The following is a 20,964-nucleotide window of genomic DNA, read 5'->3' as shown; positions in this document are numbered from 1 at the left end:
AGCTGAAGCATTTTTGCTAAACGTTTCAATGTATCATACAGTACATGTCTTCACATAACACACAGAGATCTGATCAGATCATTTCTCAAATACAAATACTGTATTTCACCATTTATATTTATCATTAGCATTTTACACATTAATGGCAGGGAAATGTTACTAGGCAACAAAGTGGACTGTACCTCCAGGCATGACCTGTCCCACATCCTGCACTGTAAGGACAGAGAGTTTTTCCTCTGTGTCCACGCGGATCACACTGTGGCTCAGCCCACCCATAGACAGCACCGCCTTCCCCGGGGGAGGAACACCCATTTCTGGAGGTCTGCAGGACACACACATTTCGATTACGCTCTATACTACGGAACACAATGACAGACATGGAAAGACTTGTTAAACACATCCATAGTTGTCAGAAACTAACACTTATTCTTCCTCATTTCCTCTGCCTTTCATGGCAAACAAACATTAACTAATTTGCGACTCACAATTTGTACGGTTATGGAACCAGCTCTATCTTAGTTCACAAAATGTATTTCTTTTTTAAAATAGCAGACTGAGCCATCTACTGCCTCAGAGCACTGTCCTTATCACAGCAGTACTAACACCTGAAAGGCATTTCTCATTTTAAAAATAGAGTCAGCTTCTCGATTTGAAGCATGTGTTTTTAGTCTGTCATCCGAATCCTCCTTCATGACTGCGACTCATGGTCAGCAGAAATTCATCTTCGTGATAGAGAAGCTCAAATCTCCCTCCCTTCTCTGCAGGATCCAGCTGATGTTGCAAACGCAGTGTGATATAACAGCACAGTAACGCAAAGCAGTGGCAGGTTGCTTTGTTGTAATAAGATGCAGTGACGGCAGCTCACCTGCAGATGGCGACAGTCATGGCTTCTGAAGAGCTGGCACATGGACAGATCACCTCAGGTCGCAGCCCACGTGCCTGGAACACATTGAGGAAGGCATCGCAGGAGGATATCGACCCTGTGGTAACACACACACACGCACGCGCACACACACACAGACATACATACATACATAGTCAAATACAAACAAAGTAAATCAATTATAATCTCTTGTGGCTTTGGGGTGTTTAATAAGGTTATTTTATTAAATGAGAATCTGCAAGTGGACTCACATGGGTTGGCTCCGTCAGCTACAATCAGCATGCGCAGTGAGCTCAGGCTGATGTCTCTCTGGTCTCTCTGAGCCAACAGAGACCAGTGCATGTCCCGAGATTTCACCACTGCTACCCGTGCTGTACAGGAGACACAAAGACAAAGAGACAGGCTGACAATGGAATCATCCAGTAAACAACTCTGTCATCCAGCTTGACAGTCAATCACAGATCACAAAATCTGACGGCAAGTAGCAGCAATGTGGTCTGACTCAGTTACCAACAGGTGACTCAGCAGAGCTTGGACCAGAGGAGCAGTTGAAATTTATTCAGCACTGCAGGCCTCCTGTCCTCGACCTCCACTGGACTAATACAATTGAGCTAGAAATCAATGAGTCAAACAAACTATTGCTTTAATCCATCCACCCCTGTCAAATGTACAGTGAGAATCAAAAGAAACAAGAAACAGACTCACTCACTCTGGCTAACAGACACTTAAAACAGTAACAAAATGTTGGGTAAGCTATTGCCATCAAGCAAGCTACCAATGCTTTGCACTTTGTGAAAATCCTATACTGTCCTGTGTGCGTACTACTACTACTACTACTACTACTACTCTGTGCTAAATCCCTCTTCAAAGGGCTGAGATGCTGCAAGCAAAGAAACTGTGACAGCTGACAAATGCCAAGGTGGACTGACTCTTACCTTTGTATGTGTGAACCTTCTGTATCCAGGAGAGGGGGTTGACTTTCATCAGGGAGTAAGGAATGCTGATCACGTGCATCCTATTCATGACGCTCTGCCATGCAAACAGACAAGCATCAGATAAGCAAATTATATCAGAAGTGCATTACGACTACATGATGTCACTGTACACAAACGGAGTCACAACAAGATTTTATCACTTACTGCCATTAGTATTAAATCAGCATGCTTCTGCTACTACTGTGTCAGTTCAGGAATTTGAAAGTATAACAGCAGGTCATATATGAACTCCATGTAAATTCCATGGCATGTTTGAAACCAAATAATAAAAGCTGCGTTAATTATGTGTTAGAGGAAAGATTTTCTTTACAGGTTTCAAACTCTTGAGTTATGAGACAAGATGTTTCTGCCTATCAGGACTTAATTAGTTTGAATGCATTTACATAAAGATAAAACCATAGGGAAAAAGTAAGTCAGATAAATCAAACGTTTCCTCCGTGAACTGAACAAAGGTCTCCTCTCTTTTCTTCATTATATAACCATCCTGTTAGCTTTACCAGACAGTTTAAGACCACTCACAGTGAGAACACCATGCCATAATCCTGCTTCCCTCTTGAAGTCCAGGACGTTGGTAATGGTCTCAGCTGAAAATCAAAAAGGACATTTTGCCAAAGTTAGAGGAGCAAAAAGGGTTTGAGACATTTAATCTAACATTCCTTTTATTCATTTGCACAATCACACATCATCCTATTACTTTTAACACAACCGCAATTTTTGGAATAAAACTCTGACTGCAGCAGTACAGGCTTGAGTGAAGCACCAAACTAAATTTCAGAAACAGACCTGGGGTGTCTCTAGGGGCTACTGGTGCAGTTAGAAGTTATTTAGAGCAAAACTGGGACACTGGAGGAGAGGAGGTGCCTTATGCTCTCTTTCTTTTTAAGCAGATGTGACCCAGGTCTGATGTGAAGGCACATAACACACTGAGTAGATGCATTTATCAAACTAAAATGTAATTATGCTCTGATAGAATCTGTGAGCAACGCAAAGGTGAAATTCTATAAATATCATTCACTGAATGTGCTCTGTGTTATCTGACCTGAAGTATGAATACATAAAAACATTTGCATAGTCCTACATTTTTGCTAACTTCCCCAAATGGATGCTTCTTCCCACATCAGAGGAATGAACAGATATTGGTGAAAACATGTGGCACAATGAATTCAGAGAACTTGAAAAGTAAATGCAGAGTGTCCTCACCTTCAGTGTAGCCACAGGCCTGTGTGAGGGCATGACAGTGGGCCAACATGGCTGAATGGGACACTGTAATCCCCATGGTGCTTCCTTCCTTGCTGGTTTTGTACTGGATGTCAGAAAGAGAAAAAAACATTTGAACAGTTTGATTACAAAAAAATGAAATATGGATTATTTGAAAAAGAAGAGTACCTAATGTTGATCAGTAGCTAAAAAAATACTAAAAATCTAAATGAGAATATAATAAATATATCTTTGTTTTATTGGTAACATCAATGAAACTACTCTTACCTCTATGTAGGCTATGTCATTACTGGCTTCACGTATTGGAGGATGCCAGTCTTTTGGAGGCTTCACAACATGTTTTCCATCTGTCACAAACCACAGCAACCGCGGCCAGCCTGAAGAGACATGAAACCAGTTCAAACCAACTGAAACCATACAGACAGACTGTCAAAATAAAAACTAAAACAGACTGCACCTTTGAAAGTGGCTACCTCCCCGGTTTGTGCTTTGGGCAGGCCTTTCTGACAAGCATCGGTGGTCAGTGCCAACGTGACACCGCAGCTGCCCAACAGAAAGCCAATCTGTTGACTTCCTGCATCCTGGGGGACCAAAGAGAATGAAAAACTGAAGTTCATACCAGCAAATAATATCTGTCATACAATGATCAACTATTAAGAACAAAGCAATTTAGAACATGAAAGTTTGAAGAAAAGACGCTCTGAGGGGATGTGGGAATTGCAACATAGCGAAAGACGGAGGATGACTGCATCTTACATCAAAGCAGCAGCAGGTGAGAAAGCAGAGTGATGGCCAATCACTATTAAAAACTCTACTGCTGAGCATCAAAGCCCGATCGTAGCTGGAATGAAACCCAGGCGCTGACACACCCGGTCATATTTGATTGGCTGTGCAAATTAGCTCACAGCTAGACTCACGCTGAGCAAACCATACTGTGCAGAAAGGCAAATAATTGTGGGAGATACTGGGTGGGAGGAGAGGTAAGCAAGACAGAGAGGTAGAAGGGGAGGACAGAGTGAAAGGGAGATAAAGAAAGAAAAAAGTAAGAAAGAAAAGAGTTGGCTGAGTGAATGAAGTGAATAAGTTTCTGACTCCCGAGAACAGTTGGCCTGTGATCTAATATTTTGACTGAGAATCACACATCATTTCACCTCACTCAAATCTCATTAATTACAGCACAGCATCTACCAACAGCATGCTTATAAAGGGCAATCAAGAACACGCATTAATATTCAGCTTGTGTAACTAATGTGGATGAATTTGTAAGGTTTGAGCTGATGGATGTGCTAGAAACTGCAATGCATTACAACACTCTGTAACTGGAACATTTAAAAGATAATGCTGCCACAGTTATAGTTGTACAACAAATTACCAAAAACTATAGGTTCTTTGGGGCAAACAGATGTTCAGGAACATAAGAATAAATCACAAATTATCCACAATGGAACAACAAGATTATCAGACTGTGCATGGCATGTCTCTTCTTCAATCATTTAGGGAATCATTTAGGGGTCAAATGTCCAGCAGGGGTCACTACTGCTCTACACTGGTTGTATTGATCAACACTAAAATGCCAGTCCCAGGAGACTGGATTTTGTTTTTGCCTTTACCTTTCTGGTCAGTGGCACTTCTATAGGCACAGGTACCAGCTCTGCCAGGAGACAGCCGTAGAAGGCCACCATGAACATCACCGGATCGTTGTTTGGGAAAACAAGCGCAACCTATGTCGTATAGCAGACACAATATGTCATATGATACGTAAAACAAAAGGTATGGTGTGTAGATGGTATGTAGCAAGTAGACAAGAAACCAATCATTATCTTGTATTTGTATAAACAGAAAAAAACATTATAACTTATTGAAAATAGTGCACTGAAATGCAGCCATCTGTAAGGTAACAATAACAACATCAACGTAGAAGGTTGAACGTTGAAGTAGACTGACTTTATAATAATGTGTTATTAGTTTACATACAAGAACTAGTTATCAACTTTTTTTCATTTTCATGTTCAGCCGAATGACTCTAGACAGGCATCTTTAGTTGTTGGTCACTGCTGATACTGGTGACTGAGGAAAATCAGCTGAATTTACTATTGCACTTGCTGAATATTGTTTAGGAACATGAGCCACTAAACAGACAGATTTATCTCATGACTTACTCTGTCTCCAGGCACAAGCAAAGGCTCATTTCTGGTGCTCAGCTTGTTAAGAAGAGTGTAGGCCAGTTTCTGACTGCGGGTCCACAGTTTACCTACAGAAGAGAACACACACTGTCAGATACTTCCTTTGATTTAACAACCCCTGACCCCTAAATCAACATTCAAACACAAAATAGCTTAGTCTGACAGCAGATTACAAAATAATGTATGCAGAGACAGAGGCTTCCTTGTCCATCATTTGTACAGCAGAAAACCACAAAGAGTCAAAAGATGATACAGTTTTCCATCTCCACTGTGAATTCTGGACCAGTCATCCACAGGTAGATACCTACCATAGGTGAGTGTGTAGACGGGCTTGCCAGCATTGTCAAGTGCCGTTAGACAGGGACTCTTGGGCTGAGTTGTACCCCACCGCTGTAAGGCTGCTGGCAAAGAGGGAGGCCAGTTGGTGACCACCCCAAGAGGCTCTCCTTCCAGGGGACTCATCTGCTGGCCTTCTGGCTTTGGCTGGTTGGGATCTGGCTGCTGGACTAAATACATGAGGGAGCACAAATCAGTCTGAGTTCAGAGGACATTTTGTGCAACAAAGAAGGATAAGCTCCTTGTGTACGGGTGCCATCCAAGCAATTTGAGAAAGAATCTGTGTGTCTGTTTTTGATTGGGCGATTTACATAGAAATGGTAAATCTGTGCATTATACAGCTCTCTTAAAGGAGAAGAGTAAAAGATGGGAGATCAAAGTGTTTTGAGGCGTGTTTTGTCCTTATCGGTCTCAGTTGCCTAAGATACCAATTCCTAAAAAACTTAGCGCTACGGCTTATTAAAAGGCACAGCTTTCTCTCTTCCTTCAAGCACCCTACTTGTTCTGTGTACCCCACCTCTTCCATCTTTCTGTCACTATTCTCTCCTCACACTCTCCTGAACTCTCTGATAAGTGTTATTCAGAATTGCTTAACTGAGCTGGTAAGATGGATTTCTGCCAAATAAAACACCTCTGTGAGGAACTGATTCCTGCTCCCATTTCAGCTTTGTGTGTGTTTTTCTGCTCACAACAAGCAGACCATCGAGGCCTGCCACGCCACAGCCTTAGTGCCAGAGTCAGAGAGGCTTTACAAATACCTGCTGATGTATTACTATTCCTGCTGCTTTTTCATTTTCAGTGTTTATTCAGCCTGGCAGAGTACCACCCAAAACCCACGATGGGCTGGTTAGAGCAGAGGAAATGGTTAGAAAGGGCTGGTCCAATGTGAGTGTGTGTGTGTGTGTGTGTGTGTTTCTGTACCCAGTATTCCCTAAACACTCTCTTTGCACACCTGGTGGTCTCAGCTCCGACAAGAGACAAAATAACAACCACTGATCTAAAAGTGAACCTCAACTGTTGACTTGGGAGGCGTGGTGAGGTCAATGTGACATTTTAACCTCAGCTGCAACAAGAATTTGATAAATAACCAATACTTTAACTGGAAAACTCAACTGAAAGCAACAAAAAAACGTGTTGGCTGATGTGCCTGTCACACTCAGAGGAGCAGGGTTGTTAGTGTAAAATTCAGCATTTAACTGTGAAAGGCTCCGATCAGTATGCTTGTTGCACCACAGAAAGAGGGATGCTTTTGCCATGATTTATTGATTTAATAAAAGCAATGTTAATTATTTTCAAGCCAGCTTACCATCCAATAGCTCCTCAAAGTCGTCCACAAAGAACTCTCGCAGAGGTGGTCGCTTCGGTCTCTTCAGAGTGTTGAGCAGCTGCTGGATTTTGGAGGAGACGCGACTGTTGACTGGAACGCCTACACGATGAAATTGGAAAGGGTGAAAAGAAAAAGGTAGGGTGGAAATAAACATGGTAAGACAAAGGTATGGAGAAAAACAGACATGAAAAAGAAGAATATCAGGGTGGAAGTAATGTATGGAGCAGGTGGAAAGTGATACAGCAGAGAGAGATATGTAGAAAAAAACAGATTGAGCGATCGATGAGGAAAGGTAAATGGATGAGAGGAGGACAAATAAGAAAAGAAAAGCGAAAAGGTCAGTTGGTGTTCTAATGAAACACGGAGGACAACCAGCTGTCACTCACACTGCGGCAAGACAACGAAACAGGGGACTGCGAGGCCATCTACAGTTACCTGGAGGTCAAAGGTTACAGTCTTTCAGTCAGGATACACTGAAACACCTCACAGGCAAAATAAATCAGAAAACAAGTAGCAGCCTTGCCTGCTGCCTAGCAACAAAGATGTACTCCCTGCACTAAGTGATTCATGAGATGTCTCAAAAGGAGTCTGATTTACATACGCCCTGCAAAATCATAATTGTTGGAGGGTAAAATCAACCACAGCCCAGCCACACCAAAATATATGTATATCATTTGATATATGTTCAAACTGATCTGTAATTTTGCATTGCTGTGCACAGGAAAGCATAACTGCAGAGACATGGACCTCTGTAAAGAAGACAGAACTTGAATGACAGGAAAGGAGAGTAAACGAAAGAAACAACAGAGGTGAAATGAGAGAAGAAGGGAGGTGTCCAGACAGATTTCCCTCACATTTCGGACACGGGCATGTGCTGACAGTAATCATCATTGGACATCATTTCCTCCATATGACTTCATACTTAGTTTGGGAGGGGGGTGGTCTGTGTCAGACATTCCAGACAGCCACAGGAGACGAAGGCCACAGCTGCACGAAGCTTGCCTGATCTATCTTACTATAATAAGCCTGGCTCAGACAGACTCTGCCTCCTTTTGTAGGGACAGATGTACTAGGAGTAGTGTGAGGGTTAGCACAGTACCTGATGGGCCAATTAGAAAGCCCCAGACACACAGGATGACATCTGAGGGCCCTGAACCCCACCCACTCAGGGGCCTTGATCATTAATATTACAGCTAACCAGGACTTGCCTGTGATGACGACTATAATTAATGTTTTCATGACTTCATAATACATCCACCTACAGCATTCAATCACTGTAGCAAACACTGGGTCTAGTTTAATTTTTGTATAAAATGCCACACCATCTTGGCAATAATACTGTGTGTGCGTGTGTGTGTGTGTGTGCGTATAGAGCAAAAAATATAACATAACAAAAATGGAGACAAGAGATGAAGCTGTTGTTATTCTATATGGTAATTTGTTTAATTTAAAAAATCCCAAGAAAAGATCAAAGATAAAAAGATGTTAGTCCATCTCTCAGCAATTTTTCTGACAAACAACTGAACACTGTAGTTTTTAGAATACATCACTCAAACTGGAGGAAACAGTGCATTTGTTAGGGACTATTTTCAGCCATGGATTAATACACATTTATTACTAAGTATTTACAGCAGCAAGAGGTGTATGTGGGATCAACTAAAACAAAGTATAGTGTCCATGTTCATTCTAGAGAAGGAACATGTCACATGTGGAGCTGAGGTAACAAACACCAGTTTTAGGCTAAGACAGCTCATACTGTTACTGTGTGTGTGTGTGTTTGTTTGTTTAGCTGTTTCGTGAATATTGCTAGGGGTCTGTGTTTGATGTATTTAGAGTTTCAGTTTTGAAATCAGAGACAGCTGACAGAGGAGCAGACTGATGGCACTGGATGGAAAATGTGTCATTTGTTATGCTTATAATTTTCCAGAAAAAAAAGTTAAACAGGCATGCAGCGTTAATAGTCTAAATAGGGAAATGTCCACATATAAGGTAGCTCAGAAAGCAAGACATACAACATTAGTGTCCAGCTACAGAGGAAACCAAAGTCACTGTGTGCCATGTTCTCTACAACCAGCTATGTGTCAATGTTAAATCGGCAGCAGTGCTAGACTGCTGCCATCAAAGAACAAACTGTGTGACTACAGGCTGGTGTCACAGAATGGAGGGAGAAACATAAACTGACAAGTCTTAATGTCTCAGTGTGAGAGAGGAAACCAGTATGTCTGCACGCTAATTATTCACAACTGTAAATGAATAGTTACACCTGTCACCTTTTCACACCATTTGCTTCAGTGTGATCAAAGTGAAGAGCATTTAGGTTAGACGTAGCTTGAAGATGCTATAAATGCTAAAGCATCTGCAACACACTCAGCAACACAACCTCACACATACACACACATACACGGGAATCTAATAACTGAATTCACGGTAGCTCCTCATATATTTTTGGAAAACACACAATTTGGACAAGTGCAAAACCTGACAGTATGGGCAATGGAAGAAACACAAACACACGCAAACACAAATGCACACACAGCAGAGTGCACATATAGCAGACTGCCATAAAGTTGGAGGAACAGTTATAAATACCATCCATTAAACTGAGGGATCCTTCACCTCTCCACTCACAGCCTGGAGGAGAGACACATTAGGATGTCAATGAAACAGTCCTGTGAAACCTGTGTGTGTGTGTGTGTTTGAGTGAATGTGTGAGAAATCTAGCCTCAGCCATATGCAGTTGAGACTGGGCTTATGAGGAGCTCAGACTTTTGTAATTGTACCACAACAACAAAGATAAGACTATTTTTGTTATTTTTGTCATTTCTTTAATAACCTATGTGGGAAAACATAATTAGGAGGTGTGGGTTTGAAACATCTTGAATACCACACAGCAAAATAGGAGGGATAAAAATGAGCCGCAGTGCAGGTTTTTTTTTTTTTTTAATCTGCAGGTTGAACAACTTCCAACCCACATATCTGTCAGCTAGGTGGCCACTTAAGCATTTATTAACAGTGAAAGTCCAGACAATGCACACATATTCTTAATGACCGAGGATGAATGGCAGGAAAATAATAGCTCTGCTGTAGCAGTGGACCTTGTGCATGAATTCAAAGTAGAATTTCAGCTCTGATGTTGAATAAATGAAGATGTACGAGTGACAGAAATACTTCAACGCTAGCTTTCATGCTTTGGTTGACCTGATTGTCATCAACGGCAACTCTCTGTAGACAATAAACTTGGTGCAGTTACTGTGAAAAACATCTATCTTAACACATCATTAAAGTCTAGTGATATTTAAAAAAAAATCCTGGAACAAGTTGACCCAACATTAGAAAAAAATACCAGTTAAACTGATGTTTAATGCACTGTAATGACACCATTCTCCTAGTTTGATTTCACCAGTTACCCACCTCTACACTGCACAGCATCCATTGTCAATATCTGTGATGGCCCATCTAGTGTTGGGGGAATACTATACTAGATGCAGTTTGAATGAGGAATGATGTCTGGAGGTTGTTAATGTATGTTAATGTTTACGACCCATGTCTGAGTGATTTTTACTTTGTCGTTGTAGGACGCAAGTGAAAACAAAATGTTCTTGTCTAAATCATTATTAACCATGTGTTTTTATCAGATAAAACGTTAAAGTAGGAACATGGAGGATTTTTAAGGGGTTTGTAGAGGTGCGCTGTTACCATGGCAACGCAAGAGGGTCAGTCAGCAGCTTGTGCCAGTCTGACTACAGAGGGACAGACAGCAGGGGAAAAAGGGAAAGGGAGGTGACTGTGTTTCTGAGTGTGTGCGTAAGTAGGAAACTCACCATCTGCGGTCTCCATGACGCTGGTGTGGTGGTTGCAGCCGCGCGAAACGCCTCGCACCGAGGCCACCTGGGGCCGCTCCGCATGAAGTGAGGAGCGCTCCGACAGCCCTGTCACATCGGGGGGTGCTGAGTGGTTATCTGTCATGAGTGGGGTGTCGGGGGTTAAAAGGTCAAACGCCATGCCTTCTTTGGGTGGTTGAAACTATACGAAAATGTACTTTATAAGTCTGCAAACAATCTGACAGCGTAGGAATTTGATTGAGAGGCTAGGAGCCTTTATGTCATTCCTAAGTGAAAAGTCTTTTACTGCGAAAGAGTGTGTTTTGACAAGGTGTTCACATTTTACCTCTATTTTAACTACCTGCCAGGATAATGAATGAATGTTTCTATTCAGCAAATACATTTTGTGTTCACAAAGAGCAAGATCAAACATATTTGTATAACACAAGTGTGTCAGCACTGTATATACTCCCTGGGACCTTCATCAAGTGCACCAATAAAACTGAAAGGAACTCAGTAAAATATGTCCACAAATTTTACATTTTCAAAGCCTGCAAGGTTAAGTTTTTGTTGACAATGTCAGGAGAATTCAGCTACATTTTTATTATTGAAGTTGTACAAGGTGTTGGTGTAGTATTGGACAGCATCATTTTGAAATATGTTTCTAATATGGATGTGTAGGGCCAGCAAAACATTAGAAACATCTCTCAATATAGTGCAGTCCAATACCAATGGCAACTATAACCTCAATCTTAAACATGAACACCTCATACAGTGTCAATCAAAAACGTTATCATCTTTGTTGAGGTAGAATTTATGAGTTGTTGCATTGGATTGCAACTGCTATAAATTGTGGTTATAGAGAATTGTACATGTCCATGTACAGTACATTGCAACATAAACCATATATATATGGTATAACATGCACACAGGACAAACAAGTGATTTTAAAACCGTCATATTTGATTGGTCATTACCATCTATATTATCCCCAAATATTCCCCATGTGTGATGGCCTACAAGTCATTGTCTGTTGCTGAAGTGAATGTCAGAACTGAGAGTCTGAGGGGCTGAGGAAGAGGGTGATATGGGAGATGTATTTACAGCTCCATTCAGCAGCAGTCACTGCTGCTACTTTATGACAGCAACCTTGAGGGGAGACGAGTTGGACAGAAATCAGGCAGCTCCATCCTAATAGGATATCGTTCTGCCGGCAACACGTACAGACACACATGAACACACACACACATACGCAAGCAAGACACCATCTCGCTTTGCTGCTGCTGAGAGACGGATGGAGATAAATCTACTGAATCTCATTAACTAGCTTGTGACACTCGTGTGGCAACATGCAAAGAGTGGCTTTGACGGAAAAGTGGCTGTGAGCCCTTTCACAGGACTGAATGACAGTGAGATGGCAGACGGAAACGACTAATTAGACAGACATAAATTAAAACTCTGTTTCTTGTTCCCTTTGTCTTGCCTCATCAAGTGATTCTGTGTATATGGAGGGAGATAAGGCCTGGGCTGTAGCACATGTGTAGGACACCACTGTCTGTCTGCGATTAAGTTACAGCTCTGCAAAAACAACCTGAGCGACATAGTACAGGTTCAGGTGCTGAAATCAGCAATTGTGAGACAATAGAAAAGTAAAAAAATCTGACTGCAGACTCTGTTATTGATGTAAATACATAGATGAAAGAATTTAAAACCATACAGTCTGCAGGCTCCTTTAAGGACTAGCTGAATGCGCTTTTACTGGGAAGTTTATGAAACCACCAGCACATTTGAATAGCGAAAACATTATATGCAGGAAATAATTGTAAACATTTAACAGTGTTTTCTTGCTTGACATGAACACATCATCTCATTCTACTTCTAAAATACCTTCCCACTTCAGCTCCCAACAAAAATAGACACATTTTTATGGTTATCCAAATAGCATGAGGAGTGAAGGAGTTTTTATTAAGGTTGAGCAAAACTTATGTACCTCTGCTAACTCAATGAGAACGCTTCAGCTGCATTGTGAGAGACTGTGTGTGTCACTGACCTAGCTGGGTGTGTGCCATAAGGTCGGCCAGTGCAGTAGCTGCGGCGCTGACGTTGAGGGCTGCGTGGGCAGTGGTGTTGGTGGTGGTAACGGATCTCCCTCCCGGGTGGGATGAGGTGGATGACGCGGAGGATGAGGTGGACGAACCCTGGATGACACGGTTAAACCAGTGCTCAACGGCTGGGTGGCCGTGGCCCTGGTAGGGCGTGGAGGTGGCCAGACGTCCTTGCCGGCGCAGCGAGCCCTCGTCTTCTGACGCTGAGGAGGTGTCTGTGTTTGACAGGTCAAGACAGGGCAGCGTCACAACAGTAGACAAGAACATGGGCCTGTCTCCAGGAAAAAAAACAAGATGGCAAAACCTGGCGATGGAACTCTACAGCATGATTTATACGATATGCTGATGATACACTGTTCTACTTATACATACAGGACAAAGTATATATAAGCAAGTGGGACTGCCAGATGATTTTGATGGAGATGGAAGTTGATAGGCTGAGGGATGCTTGTTTTTAAATGTATTATGCTCTCACTACTGGAGCGTGTATCTGATATTTGACTACCTGTAAAAACTGCCACACTAACACACAGGCGCGCAGCAATTATATGTGTACTACATTAATGTAAAGTACAATAGATTTTTTACAACAGACAGGACAGGGTGATTCATATTTGTAGAGGATACGAGAAGTGAGAATAGGTGCTGTGGGAAAAACAAGAGGTTTGAGGTTGTGCTTTTACACACCTAAAGTAGACAAGGAAGTTAATCTGGGGAATACAACTACCAAAGTCATCTTTTCAAGAAAAATATCTATCTTATTGGTATTTGTGCTTGACAGAAATGCAAGAATACATACAAACAGTGCTTGCAAACAGAAAGTGAAATATCCAGTGTTGGTGTAAAAGAAAACATTGCTAGACTACTTTGCAAGAGTAGTGTACCCTAGTTTATTGTTCCTTAATGTGTTTTTCTTTGCCTTTAACTTCAGTGATCTTCCGAGCCGATGCAACGAAATCTCGTTCGTTATACGTGCTTGGGACGTAAAGTGAATGACAATAAAGTTCTCGGAATCTGAATCTTATGTTATAAAGGCTTGGACAGAAGCCCAGTCACTGATGATTTTACTGTCTTTCCCTTGAGGCAACTATGAGCAGTTGGTCTCAGCAAAAAATAGCCCAAACAAGAACAACTTCAAAGCAAGGTAAGGATCTTTCAAAAGGAACACATTCCACTTCATCTGCCAAGCTCCCAGAAATCTCTGCTCTTTCAACAGGATCACTGAAGTTGCACAAGAGCAGGCCAGTCTGAGATTTGCATTCTGCAGAGAACTGAGTGCAACGAAAAGGCTAAAAGAGCTTAGGCACTCCACTTGAAACAATAAAATACTCAAGTTATAAACAACAACTGTTTTCAAAATCACCAAGAAAGGTCACATTTCCTCCATTATTCATCATTGAGCAAGTAAAACAGTGGTGCTTGCTCTGCAGCCCCTGAGAAAAGTGCAAAACTCATTCACACTCCTCAAAACACTAAAGTCTCTGCATACAGCATACTGTCAAAAACAAAGCTTTAGCAGTGTGAAAAACCGATCTCAACTCCACTGAGGGGATGAGACAGACATTTAGAAAACAGAGATTAAGCCTGTGTGTGATCAGCGTATGCCTGATGGATGTTCTCAGAACTAATGAGCCTTTATGTGATTAATCTGCCTACTAATCACTCACAGTATGTAGTTACAAGAAAAATCCACCAGCTGAGAGACTGTTAAAATCCCTGTTACTTTCTTGTGGAGGCTGTCAGTGGAGGGCTAGAGGAGGTTTGATTATAACAGGCTAAAATTTAATGTCTCTACAACCAATGATCTCATGGGGGTTATCTCGCATTTATGATTCTGTTTGTTATTCCTCCACCTCCTTCCAATCTCTCTCAGTAACCTTGACACAGTAACATAGGGAGAGAGAAAGAAAAGGTCAGAGAACACAACACAAAGCAGAAATAGAGAAATGGGGAGAAACTAAGAGAGAAAAGAGATTATTAGTTACAGTTATACAAACAAAAACAAGAATAGATAGTGAACAGACAAAAACGGAAAGTGATGGAGGTAGAAAGGGATATAAAACAGAGAAAAACTAAGCAGTTATGCTGAGATCTCAGTTATTCTTGTGAATGAAATGAAATATTACATTAAAGCAAAGACATATACATTAATTAAGCTTCAGCACAGCAGTTTAACACGGACTGAATGAATGAATCAAATTAAGTGAAATAACATCAAAATGTTTGCTTCCTGAAAGTAGCAATGTCTGTTCTATGCACAAATGGCATACTACAAAAAGGAGAGCATAGGTTCAATCTATCTTTCAACTGTGTATTAAAAATTGTGAATAACTCTAACTGACTACAAAGTTGTGTACTAGTACACGAAACAAGCCTAAGAAGCTGTACTTCAGGGACAGTGCTCCTTTGAGCTAAATGCTAGCAGCATGCTAACATGCTCAAAATGACAATGTTAACATGCTGATGTTTAGCAGGGGTAATGCTTACCATGTTCAACATGTTAGAGTGTTAGCTAGCATTAGCTAATTAAAATGGAAAACAAACAAAATAGCTAAGACTGATAGGAATGTCTTTAGTTTCACAGGTATTTGTAAGTACTGGAAACAAAACAGGTCAACATTAGGTCAACAGAAATGTTGACCTGATGGTGAAGCTAGAAGAAAATTCAGCGGATCACTAAAGATATTACAATTCATCTTAAGGGGAGATGAATATGAGTACCATATTTGAAGGAAATCTATCCAATATTTGTTGAGATATTTTAGTCTGGTACAAAGTGGTGAACAGACAAACCGACTTACTGACTGTCAGACCAACACTGCCATCCCCAGAGCCAGGCCACCAGAGTGGCTAAAAATACACCAGAGAACAACTTTAATGTGAGGAAACTGGTTAGAATTGTTTTTGCATATTCTCCATGTTACATTAGTTACAATGTTTTGTATATACTGTGCTTATTTGTTGGCCTATATATTGGCTACATTTCTGTTGTTTTATAAAGGCATCTACCATCCAATCATGCCACATTGTCCTGAGTGACAGGTCTGGAAGGTTACAAGTCAGAGTTTGCCTTTATTACTGCTGATTCTTCCCAGTCAGACACTGGGTGATCAGACATGTAGTGTGGTTGGATATATGTCAGTCACTGCATATGATTCAGATTCAGAAGTTCATCTATGCATGTTAGATAACAATACAGGGACACGTTCATCAAAATATTACTCTACAGCATTATTAGTGTTTAAAAACTCCACAGAGGACCTTTAAGGTTAGCCTGCCATTCACAAATCCCTGACATACTGTTGAAATAACCAACACTGCCACTGCATGCATCCCAACACCTGTAGCTGCCATTAGCCTTGAAAAAGCAGCACAACCCCAGATCATCTTGTATGTACAGTATATAATTTTGTGGGTCTGTGAAGCCAAACCTGTGCACCTTATTGCAATAGATTACAGTAGATCACTCAGAGAGAGCATGAAAAGGCTCCCCTCCTTCTTCTGTTCAAACTCCAATGTCTGAGCTCTTAATCCGGTTACTCGCTCCACCACTGTGTCTTCTCTTTACCCAAGACATGAGGCTCAAAGGCCACCCAACAATTAACTCTTACACTCTAAAGTAAGTAAGTAAGTACTCCTACACTAAAGCAACTGCAGCATTTGAGAGACTGGAAAGTTTCTCAAATACTCACCACACAAAAGGGTTTTTGGGCCTTGGACATCTCACAAAAAAAGGCAACAGAATGCAGTAAAAAAATTCAAATGAATGGGCCCACACAATACAAACTGTTATAAAAGCAGGCAAAAGGTCAACATTTTGAGACTATGTTAAAAATCTGATTATGCATCCATTATGCAACTCATGTGGGAAGGTCTGCCTGGGAACACAACGGTGAGAACTGAGTCCTTTATAGTCACAAAGAATGGACACATTCATCAAACTGCACATTTCTTTCCAGTAGCAAATGCTTGGCAGCATCATCTTCGTCCACTGGACACAACAGGGTGTCAGCATCCTGCACTCTAATGCTCATGGGAGCACATGTAAACAACCAAGCATGAATGTAAACCTAGGCTGTGTGTGCACAGGATATTTCTTCCCTGGGTTGACAGTGGCTCTTATGAATGGAGGTCTCACCTGGCGGGGTGCATGCCTCAACAGATGACTGAACTAGCACAGATCTTCTCTTAGAGGGCATGGGCATCTTCCTCTCTTTGTACTTCGCCAAAGCAGCTTGGACGGCTTCTGTGTGCAAATCTAAGAAAACACATCAACAGAGTTAAGCTACAGCTAAAAAATGCACCAGGCATTTAAAACCTTTCAGCAGTATGGACACATGATTACCAGATCTGAAGCGTTCATCCCGGGTGTTGGCAGCCCGGGACTTGTTGTGTTTGGAACCTGGTAGAACAGCTTGGGAAGAGGCCTGGATCCTGTTGTCAATTTGCAGAGATGGATCTACACCTGCAGAGAGACAAGACCAAAGCAGGGAGAGGACAGTTTATAAAAGGACAAAAACAAAAGGTGAATCTTCCTTTGATGCTCAAAAGCAGAGATATTAATACCAGATATATGAGTGCATAAAATCTTTGCAGAATGTGTTGTGGACTTAGAGCAAGGCTGCTGAATATTGCTCGACCAGATCAAGTATCCACAAGCTTAATGGTAATCCCTACTTACGCTGCTTTCTTCTAATACAGTAGCTTGGAGTTGAAAAAGTATTCACTTTAATTAATCCAGCCTGTCTTGTCGCTTTCCAGCTGACTCCCAGCTTTCCAAGGGAAGCAAATGTAAATTACACAGACATAACATAAAGGAGGTGATTAAGTACCATGAATGTCAAAAAGACAACATCTATTCTAACTGGAGCGTTCTAAAATGATCAAACTCTCAAACTCGTCAACCGCACTGCGCTCTGCATGACACAGGCAGTGATTCATCCATACGCTTATGCAATTCTCATTTGAGCTTCATTAAGGAACTAGTGGTTAACATCAGAGGGGAAAACCAAGAGTACCGCCTGAAGGAAGGTCATGGTATGAGCTCTATTAGGAGTCATCTGCTATTGGCCTTACTTCTTCCACTCACACTTTCATGGTGATGTATGTGAAGTATGTGGGAAGGATAAATGCATAGGAGAAACTCTAAGAAGAATTCTGATGAGCTACCTTCCCATGAGATGTAAAATGTGATCAAATGAGATGAATCTAAATTCACTGTGCATCGTTAAAGATCTGAATGTACACATAAGTAATGCAATATAAACAATCCAACTGGGGAAATAATCCACCCACAACTTGCCTATATTTATTTGTTGAGTAATGAAAGGCCCTGGCAGTTATTTTAGGCAGACTTGAAGAACAGCAACAGACACAATGGAACAGGAAGCTGTCAAAGCAACAGAATCTGAAATATTACTTAGTAATATATCTGACAGTATATTTTCCTGGCAGTGGGGCAGGGAGGGCACTAAAGTTAAAAAGGATGCTTCCCTAGTTCTGTAACTCTGTGTCAAAAAACAATACCAACAGGCCCATGTTTCCACTGCCTCCTGCTGGTTTCCACCTGAACTTGAAAGATTTACCCCAACAAAACTGTCTAGATTCTGATGCCTAAACATTGCGTGTCTTTGTAAACCATGAAAGCAGCGGCACAGCGAACAACAAGACACATTACATTTTTGTGTGGTATTAAAGCCCATTTGTGGATGACAGTGTAAACTAGAAAACTAACATGAAACATCACAGGGTGTTACAAAAAACACAGCTGAACAAAACAGAAAGCCAAGCTACTGTTATTTCATACATAAATTCACCAACACTGGCACAGTATTTATGTAGTCCATCAGTCAAAAATGTGAAATAATTTTCACGGTAAAGAAAGTAGAATTGTTTTTCGCAGTAGGTTGTCAGCATAAGTACTAAAGGCCATTAAATCATAACTTTGGGCTTTCCCTGACCAACCAGTATGAGTCAGTGAGAAAGACATTACCACTCACCGACCAGTGGCCAAATGTGTTCACTGGAACCACAAAATCAAGCCACTGGTATTGCTGGAATCGTCATTCCTCAAGGAAAACATTTTAACAATTTTTTATTTGGCTTCAAAGATGAGTAATTTATACAAAAAAGGTGTCCTGATAAGAACAGGGGCTAAACCTTGGAAAAGGGATGAGGATTAGCTGAAACCTACGAAAACTGGACAAACCACACGCACGGTTTGTTTCCACCACAAATGATGTCATCAGTCGCCAGAGTCAGTCACAAATAACAAATATGTTGAAAAAAAATCTTTATGAAAGCAACTGGCAGTCAGGTCAGGTCTGTCAGTCTGGATCTGAGGACATAAGATTTGAACCTTAAAACATCACACACCATATGATTTTAACCTGCAGGCTGTCAACACCATCTGACCCATACTGGAACAGACCCAGTCCAGCTTGGTTCAATCAGTCGTTACACCCAAATCATATTCATGATCAGCTCAACTGTTATGATGCGTGAAAGTAAAATGTGACTGAAACTAATAGTCACGTTGTAGCTTTAGAGAAGGCCTAAATATTTATAAATGGGAGTCAAAATCAACAATGCAGCTAAAGAAAATGATCATATTGTGGATAGTTTTGAGGTTTTGCATGGGTATTGCAACCTTTGCTGACCTGTGACCAAGTGAACCAAACAGAGTGTATAACCATTAGAAAACAGCATTTTGAGGACAGAGTTCTACCAAGGTCACGTTCAACCAGTTAGATCCAACACTTCGACACCCGGCCAGCCAGCCACCGGCCCACCCGGCTTTTCAGCGGCAGCTTAGAGGGGATCAGTGAGCTCCACACTGTCAGCAACTCTCAGACAGCAGCACAACACAATATGCTGCGATGCTGAACGTTCACAAACACACTTCAACTAAATCTATTTAATAACATGAGTTTCAAATATTACACAACATAACCAATGTGGCTTCAGGACATTTAAGGACACACAATCCTCAGAGTCTGACACACACACATATACACACACACTGCATCCCCTGAACATGGATAGACATCAATATATGCTGGTCCCTTATGTCGCTCTGACAGCCCAGTCACACAACGGCCTTTTCCCAGCTCCCAGAGGAAACAGGTCTATAAAACAAGCCAGGACACCAGACCCGGTTGCTGGGCAGAACACACTTCAGAGACACACCACACCGAGCCAATCACAGGCACGCTCCGTCACAGCAGATGTTGTTATTGGTTCACAGCGAACCCTGATGAATTTTTAGCACCTGTCTGATGCCAACATTTACCGGTGTGGCGGCTGACAACACGTGTGCTGTGTCTCACTCTTAGAGAGCAAATACACTCAGCTACTGACTTGCATCAAGTTCACAGCTGCATATTTGAATCACATACATTAATAATCTTGCTTTGATAGAAATTTTATATGTGCCTAATAAAAATGGTTAATTCATTTTGAAAGAGCTAGGAATGAATACCTAGTCAAAAATTGAAACCACATCTAAAAATAGAACCATCACTTAAGATAAGATATAGGCATTTCACAAACCTGTATTTTCACCACAGAGATATAAAAATTCCTCCTCAAAGCTTAATTTGATGCTCATAAATCTACATTCACATGCCAACTATTCCTAAATCTTTGACTTTGCAGTATGGTCAAGATCTCATGCAACTCACAGTGGTGCCCGAACACTAAAATATAAACAAAGGGAATGAATCTACTCTCTGACTAGATGTTAACAATCTGGTTTTGTACGTCTACTTTATTGCACTTGGCACATGTACTGTCCTATGACAACAGTGAAATATAAGACAGTAAAACAGCTTATGAAATTCTGTACAGAGCTCAGAAGCCTACAGTCTATTGGACTCCTATTTCAATCGTGCAGCTGTTAAACACTAACCCACTGATTCATCGAGCTGCATGGATGTCATTAAACACCAACACACCCATTCATTCTGCAGGAAGCATGTGTTGTATATGAAGAATTTCACCCACTCCCAAGCCTGTCCATTTCTGCTCTATACCTGTCACTTCCCTTCTTTATGTGTTGGGATCCAGACTGAATGGACCAAACAATGGATGAATAA

General features: G+C 41.3%; 1 protein-coding gene across 8 annotated transcripts in view; it reads right to left on the bottom strand.

The window, feature by feature from the left end:
- The window catches only part of dip2a (disco-interacting protein 2 homolog A), a 77,362-nt gene that overhangs the window by 11,510 nt on the left and 44,888 nt on the right, over positions 1–20,964 (bottom strand). For 6 of the 8 annotated variants that reach the window (XR_005895369.1, XR_005895368.1, XM_041057173.1 and 3 more), the window contains exons 3-18: positions 17,214–17,333; positions 17,007–17,126; positions 12,814–13,083; positions 10,764–10,901; positions 6,922–7,041; positions 5,588–5,785; positions 5,256–5,347; positions 4,707–4,817; positions 3,554–3,677; positions 3,364–3,473; positions 3,079–3,181; positions 2,398–2,462; positions 1,819–1,912; positions 1,135–1,254; positions 866–980; positions 183–322 (exon numbers count right to left, since the gene is read on the bottom strand). Coding sequence is in view for 6 of the 8 variants with exons in the window: in XM_041057173.1 (XP_040913107.1) it covers positions 183–322; positions 866–980; positions 1,135–1,254; positions 1,819–1,912; positions 2,398–2,462; positions 3,079–3,181; positions 3,364–3,473; positions 3,554–3,677; positions 4,707–4,817; positions 5,256–5,347; positions 5,588–5,785; positions 6,922–7,041; positions 10,764–10,901; positions 12,814–13,083; positions 17,007–17,126; positions 17,214–17,333 (2,040 nt within the window). In the remaining 2 variants the exon portion in view is untranslated. Of the gene's footprint in view, positions 1–182; positions 323–865; positions 981–1,134; positions 1,255–1,818; positions 1,913–2,397; positions 2,463–3,078; positions 3,182–3,363; positions 3,474–3,553; positions 3,678–4,706; positions 4,818–5,255; positions 5,348–5,587; positions 5,786–6,921; positions 7,042–9,531; positions 9,574–10,763; positions 10,902–12,813; positions 13,084–17,006; positions 17,127–17,213; positions 17,334–20,964 lie in introns of all 8 variants that reach the window. The other 2 variants (XM_041057170.1, XM_041057171.1) reach the window with 1 other exon arrangement.

The sequence above is a fragment of the Toxotes jaculatrix genome, chromosome 15 (assembly GCF_017976425.1).
Source record: "Toxotes jaculatrix isolate fToxJac2 chromosome 15, fToxJac2.pri, whole genome shotgun sequence".
In the NCBI taxonomy this organism is placed as follows: Eukaryota; Metazoa; Chordata; class Actinopteri; family Toxotidae; genus Toxotes; species Toxotes jaculatrix.
Note: the sequence above shows the minus strand (reverse complement) of the source record. Positions and strands in the feature narration are given on the sequence as shown.